Source organism: Zootoca vivipara, chromosome 1, assembly GCF_965207765.1.
Source record: "Zootoca vivipara chromosome 1, rZooViv2.hap1.1, whole genome shotgun sequence".
NCBI lineage: Eukaryota > Metazoa > Chordata > Lepidosauria > Squamata > Lacertidae > Zootoca > Zootoca vivipara.
Genome location: NC_142582.1, coordinates 115,463,944 through 115,470,780, shown reverse-complemented (window position 1 = coordinate 115,470,780; position 6,837 = coordinate 115,463,944). Strand labels below are relative to the sequence as shown.

General features: G+C 50.6%; 1 protein-coding gene across 1 annotated transcript; it reads left to right on the top strand.

Annotated features, from left to right (window-relative positions):
* The first annotated feature begins 217 nt into the window (after window positions 1-217).
* Window positions 218-5,155, top strand: GSC (goosecoid homeobox). The gene is made up of 3 exons (XM_035117386.2): window positions 218-608; window positions 2,589-2,848; window positions 4,756-5,155. The coding sequence occupies exons 1-3, from the start codon at window positions 224-226 to the stop codon at window positions 4,906-4,908; spliced, it is 798 nt and encodes a 265-aa protein (XP_034973277.1). The 5' UTR covers window positions 218-223; the 3' UTR covers window positions 4,909-5,155.
* The last annotated feature ends 1,682 nt before the right edge of the window (window positions 5,156-6,837 follow it).

Below are 6,837 nucleotides of genomic sequence, written 5' to 3'. Positions count from 1 at the left end.
CTTTCAATAAAGAAAGCGCTCGCGGGCAGGCCCCCCTCTCCCTCCCCTCCCCCAAATAAGCCTGGCGCCCCGAGCCTGGGGAAACCTCAGTCCGTGTTTTTCCTCGGCTCCGCCGCCGCGCACGCTCCGGTCCGCTCCCCCTCCGCCGCCGCCTTGCTGAGCGGAGCTTCTCCTTGGCTCCGTTGGCCCCCGCCCTCCCTCCGAGCCGCGCGCTTTGGGGGCTATGCCTGCGGGCATGTTCAGCATCGACAACATCCTGGCGGCCAGACCCCGCTGCAAGGACTCGGGGCTGCTCCAGCAGCAACAGCAGCAGCAGCAGCAAGCGGCGCCTCAGTCGAGCGCGCCGTCGGTGGTTTTCTCGACCAGCCTACACGGCGGGGACTCGCTGTACGCCTCGGCCGCCGCCGCGGGCGGAGACTACGGCGGATATTACTCGCGGGCGGTGGCCCCGGCCTCCAACTTGCCCGCGTTGGGCGGATCTCGACTGGGAGGCTATGGCAACTATTACTACGGGCAGCTGCACGTCCAGGCGTCCGCCGTGGGGCCGCCTTGCTGCGGCGCGATGCAGCCCCTGGGCGCGCAGCAGTGCTCCTGCGTCCCGGCAACAGGTAAGACAACAATAATGCTAATAATATTATAATAATAACCCTCCCAGTAGTAACTGCCCTATTCACTTTCAACCCAGAGGGATGAGGAGGGAATATGAAATAGATCGTCAAAGTTAACCATAACCACCACCCTAGTACTTTTTGCGCTTATCTTTACGCGCGCCCCTCCCGGCGCTTCCAGCCTTTCCCTTTGGCTTGGATAATGATTGAGAAATGGCCGTCATTTACAGGACGAGGCTCCGCCGCCGCCGCTCCTCTGCGCGTTGGCGAGAACGGTCCCCTGTGGACTTTCGTTCGTGGGAATGAAGAATAGCCCGTTCAGTTACAATGGGGATAATTTGCAATGGTGTGGGAAGTGGAGAGCTCAGTTTGCTGCTGGTGACCCCCGTGCATTAAGGCTGCTTCTGTAAGGCACAGCTAGTCCCGTCCGAGATTCTGTTGCCTGGTCACTCCGCGGCGTGAGAGAATGCTGCGAATCGGCGATAGATTCCTTCGCATTGGCTGGAAGTGACGTTCCATATTCGAACCAAGACGGCTTGTGATCGAAGTCGGTTTGTGTTGAGAGTTGAGCTGGTTGGGTGCAGTTCTCTGAAGCGGCGTTTCCCCGTCCCTTCGCTTCCCGCTCTGACGACCCGCTTAGAAACCCAGGTTTGGAATCCTTACAACTTGCAACATTCCTGGGAGTATTTAGATTGACTTCCGAGTGAAGCTGCTGTCCTAAAGCGTATTTATGTGGCCGTCAATCCACTTAAAGTAAGTCGGCCTTGCTTCTAAATACTGTAAACAAGTGCTGCAAACGTGTTTAGGATTGGAGTGTAAACTTCCGAGGCTCTCCTTAATTTACTTTCAACTTTCCAGTCCTAACAATTTTTAAAATAAGTTTATTTTTTTAGTCCCACTGAATTAAATAAAACTTCCAAGAAAATCTATCTGAGATCGAGATGTAAATCACTCCATGATAAAATAAACAAATCTGGCAAACCTGATTTTTGAAGTCAACCAATGAACAAATCCGAGGCACACCCATTTAAAATGTGTGGGGTTTGTGTGTGTGTGTGTGTGTGAACCTGATTCAAAATGCAATCCCCAACACATTTATTTAGGACAAAGTTAAATGTCATTAAATTTAGTGGGACTTCCACTGAGAACCAGGCTGCTCACCTGGTTGAAGGCAATGAGATAGTTTATTAATTGAACGCCCCCCCCCAAATATGTGAGGGCCAGGGGCACAGTTCAGTTCGGTTATTAATCCTGTTCAGTTTTAGCTGATTTTGTCTGGATGGCAATGGCGATTACAGTTGTACCCCAACTTCCCTCCAATGAGTTAGGTGGGGGCATATATTGATGGGCTGGTAAAAAATCCCCGCACTTTAACGTGATCCCAGTTGTGGGCTGGTTATTTGGGCTCCTTGGTGAATTCAGCGGGGATTTATTGCTTCATCGTTGAGAGGCTTGGACCCTACTTTCTGACCCGCTTAAGCGTCCCTAGCTGGTGAGCTTAATACATGCCCCCTAATGCGTAAACTCCACTGAACTGAAGTGGAGAGTAAAACGCCACTAAAGTGGAGGGTGAAACTGGGACGTATTTCCACGTCTATCTGTGTTTATCATTTTGGAGAGGGTCACGGGTGGAGGTGGCAATCAGCATTTTCTCCATGTGTGCACGAGACTTACTTCCGTCTTCCAGGGCAAATCTGGAGTAAACGGGATGGGCGTGCGCTGCAGCCCCAAGCCCAGACTCCGCATCCCTGCAAAAGTTAGTGGGAGTTTTCACAACCCGGTGTTTAGAATGGGCGAGCCGGCCAATTCCCAAATCTGAAACTTCCAAATTTGCTCTATTTCCTTTAATCAGCTTCTTCATAGCCTTTTGCCCCTGGATGGTAACTCCAGGAGTTGGCAGGCCGTGCTTTTTCGTGGGCTCCGAATCCAACTCAGACGGTGCCATCTCACGTCCTTTCGCCCCTCTCCCTTTCTCTCTAGGCTACGAAGGGACCGGGTCCGTCCTGATGTCTCCAGTGCCCCATCAGATGCTGCCGTACATGAACGTGGGCACCTTGTCCCGGACTGAGCTGCAGCTGCTGAACCAGCTGCACTGCCGTCGGAAAAGGAGGCACCGCACCATCTTCACGGACGAACAGCTGGAGGCTCTGGAAAACCTCTTCCAGGAAACCAAATACCCAGATGTGGGCACCAGGGAACAGCTGGCCAGAAGGGTCCATTTGCGGGAGGAGAAAGTGGAGGTAATGCTTCTGGACTTCATTGCAAAATGCGGGGCGGAGGGAGATCCGGGGCCGTTTGAGGCTGCAGTTTCTTCCTTATGCCATCCAAGGGGAGGGCGAGTGAATGGTGGGGGTGGGTGGGTGGGAGAGAAGCAATCCGTAGATTTACAAAGGAGGGAGAAAGTTTGCATCTTAAACCAACTGCAAACTCGCTCCTGTATTTGATGCAGTGCCTGGGACGTCCTTGGTGAGGAATAATATGTAATGATTACTCAGCAGTAGCAGTTACTCAGAAGACTGAGTAGTGCTGCAATTCCGTACCTAGCTTACCTGGGAGTAAGCTCCGTTGAGCTCTGTGGTGCTTACTTTTGAGTAGACATGTATAGGATTACTCTGTAACTCTCCTTACCACTGCCATTCGGCCCCAATCCTGCACTGTTTACCCTCAAGTGAACGCCACTGATTTAAATGAAACGTAATTTTAAGTGCGTGCGTTGGGGACGCGTTTTAGTCAATGGGATCAACAATTCAGCGGGTCCCTGGATCGCAGCTTCAGTTCCGCAGATTCCCAACTTGGACGGGCACTTTGCATACTCAGATGGGCTCAATCCTATTTGCCCGGCGATCCACAACTTTGAGAGTTTAATCCTAAAGCAGTGAGTTTAATGGAACTTATTCCTTGGTCAGTGTGGTGAAGATTTGCAGCCTCCCTTCACCTCGTTTAGTTTTAAGAGGCACCGAGTCCCCCTCTTAATACTTTGGGACTTCGGTTTGGCCGGTGACTTCTGTGTTCATTGGACTGTAGACTAGGTTCTCCTGTCTAATGACAACCGAAGTACTTGCTCACAACAACTGCACTTATTTATAGAGTCCGACAGTGCAGTAGGCCCAGAGTAAAGCAGTACTAGGCGATCCTGGGAGGCGTCGGCACGCCGATCCTACACGCATTTGGTGGAAGCAAGTCCCTTTGAATGCGGGGAGACGGGCAGCTGCGTCCGATCCTGGCCCGGGACATCCTGTGCCAGGTAAAGGAGAGAGAAGGGGGTGGGGATACAGAGCTAGACAAGGCCATCCAAGTTCCAACTTGCCTCTGTAGCTGCGATGCAAAATGCCCCGCTTCTTAAGCGTTCGCTTCCCAGGTTTTAGGATGGGACTCGCCCTGCTGGTCAAATGTATTTTCTTGCAGGAGCTAAGCACTTTAGACAGGACATATCAAACCTGTAATTTGCACAACTTTTGACATACCCTTGGCCCTAAGATTCTAGGAACAGTAGGATAACCAGCAGCGCTATTTGGATAAACTATTGGTAACAATCCCCTTCCTTACGCTGTCAGTCCTGCAGTGTTGGCTTGAAAATAACCCCGGTTGCACTGCGATCCTGTGTAAGGCATAACACTTCCCAGGTGCGCGGAAGCAACTGCAGCCGTCGCCGAAGTAGCTCAACCGGGAGTTGAGCTTGCGCGGGGGAATGATGTTAACAGTTAGATTCTACCTTTTGCGCATACGCGCAGCGAAATGCAAAACCCGTCTCTTAGTTCGCGGCTCTGTGTTGAAGCGCTAGGCTGCACAGCATCTTGTTCAGACGGTAGTCTGTTCACACATGCATGTTTACGTCACCTGGATGTGTGAACCTATTCCACCAGAGGAAGCACTACGTTTGAGATGGCGTGGCATCTAGTGATAGGAGAACTCGATCCCAGTGCAGTCCTATACTGTACATGCCTATTCAAAAGTCTCATTGAGTTCCCAGGGAAGTAGGTATAGCATTGCCGCTTCTGTGGCTTTTGATCCGTCACGGCTGGATCGCACGTGCAGCGTCGCCGCTCCATGCTGCTGCAGCCGCGCAGAACTGAAAGACGCGGTGCCAACAGTGTTGTTGCAATTATTGACACCTCCCCCTCCCCTCCTTCACTTCCTCGAATGGCAGGTTTGGTTCAAGAACCGCCGGGCTAAATGGAGAAGGCAAAAGAGGTCTTCTTCGGAGGAGTCAGAAAATGCCCAGAAATGGAATAAAGCTTCCAAAACATCCCCAGAGAAGAGACAAGAAGAAAGCAAAAGCGATTTGGACTCCGACAGCTGATACCTTTCCCTCCACCCACCCCGAGGATAAATTTGCTGGGCCGGCGGAATGGACATACCTTGCCTGCACAACTTGCACCGAGAAGGAAGATGCTTAAGAATTCTTGCACAGACTCTGCCTATGCAGGAGGAGGGAAAGGAAAGGAGGACTGTATAAATATATAAATATATCTATCTGTATATAATGCACACATGACGACCCTGGGAGCGATCCCTTTTAAATAAAGCGTCTTGCGGAGGTGTTGCACAGGAGGGTGTTTGGGGTCGCTTGCTTTGTTTGGGTTTCTCTGACAGACCCGGCTCCGAAGAATCACAGGCAGGGGTGGGGTGGGGGCACTGTCTTGTTTAGTCTGCTGCTCTTTTGTGTGTGTTCGGTTTCCATTGTTTTGGCTGGCTGGGTTAGGAAGAAGGCGGGGTGGGGAGAACGGAGAGCCGGAGACATAAAGCTACGCTATTGGTTATTGATTCCCAACTCTGGGTAAGAGATGCTGGCTTTATGCGCTTAGAAGAGAGAAGTTGCAAGGCTGCAAACGCGTACAGAACAACACACACTTCCTTGCCAGTAAGCCCCCTCGAATTTCTGGGACTTAACTCCCGAGCAAAGGTGCGCGCTGGGATCCGCTGGGATCTTCAAACGAAAACCCCACTCAGTACGTAAGGATTTGTTCCCTTAGACGTGCCTAGGACGGCCGCTTTCGCAGAGTAATCCAGGCTCGCAGAGGACATTAATCACAGGCAAACGGCAGTCAAGTTCAACGAAAGTTGTCCGACTTTAAACATTTTATTCTGCCAGTGGAACACAATAATAACCTTTAACTTGACCGGGCTGTAAAACTGAAAAGAGATCTGGGCTTGCTTGCTTGATCCGATTAATGATAGGAAGTGGCAAAACTCCGAAACCGCACCCCTCTTTTTCTGTCCGCGGGACTCGCGGGAGTGCGTCCCGTCGATTGCAATAATGGGACTTTATTTCCAAGAAAGTTTACTTAGGATCTCTGCCTTCAATTAAAACGAGAAAGGAAGAGAGCAGAGGGGATAAAGGAGCTGCTGGCTTCTTTAAACCTGATCTTGAAATGGTGGGGAAACGCAGAACTTTCCTGGGTTTCTGGTAAGACTTTTTATTGAGACCGGGATTTTACCAGGGACTGAACCTGGGCCTTCCAGCGCGCAAGGCAGACGGCCGCTCTACCGCTGAGCCACGGTCGTTTTCCCAAAGGGTTTAACGTTTAGTTATTCCCTTTGGCAGTTGAGTATCTGATCTGGAGGGGTGAGGGGAGAAATCCACAAAAGCAGCTGAACGTTTTACTGCACTTTCCCCTTTCCTAGTAACCAGCTTCATTTAATGCTGCTAGGATGATGGGAAGCGCAGAGATTGCTGAAGGCCACTTACTCCATAGTTTAGCACGCGGAGGAATTGCTGAGCAATCCGAAAACCGCAGCATCTCTCCACCTATTTCCTCACAAATGATAATATCGGAAAAGGTATCGTTGTTGAGGCATCTGAGGCCAAACCAAGACTTGTTGGAGAGGGTTGTGCAACCGAGAGCAATACCACATCAGCTGTGTGCTGAATATCGCATTTGGTTATGGATTTCCCCCCACATACTGTATCTGTACTAATGTCTTAGCGGAGGAAATCAGCCTATTTACAAAAGTGATGAATTATTTGCCTCCTTGAATCCGGAATCCCGATTGCGATCTTAGCTGATAGCCAGTGTTAAAGTTCCGTCAACATTTGCGCTGTGAATGCCACCTCTCAGGTTTATTAAGCTTGCTGAGCATAGACAGACAGACCCATTGAAATGAATGAACATGACTAAGCGAGGACCGTTAATTTCAATAGGTCTATTCTGAGTAAAATTTAGTTGACTGCCACTCAGAAATTCAAGCATGAAGGAAATCTGCCCAGACACATACCTTTCAATCCCCC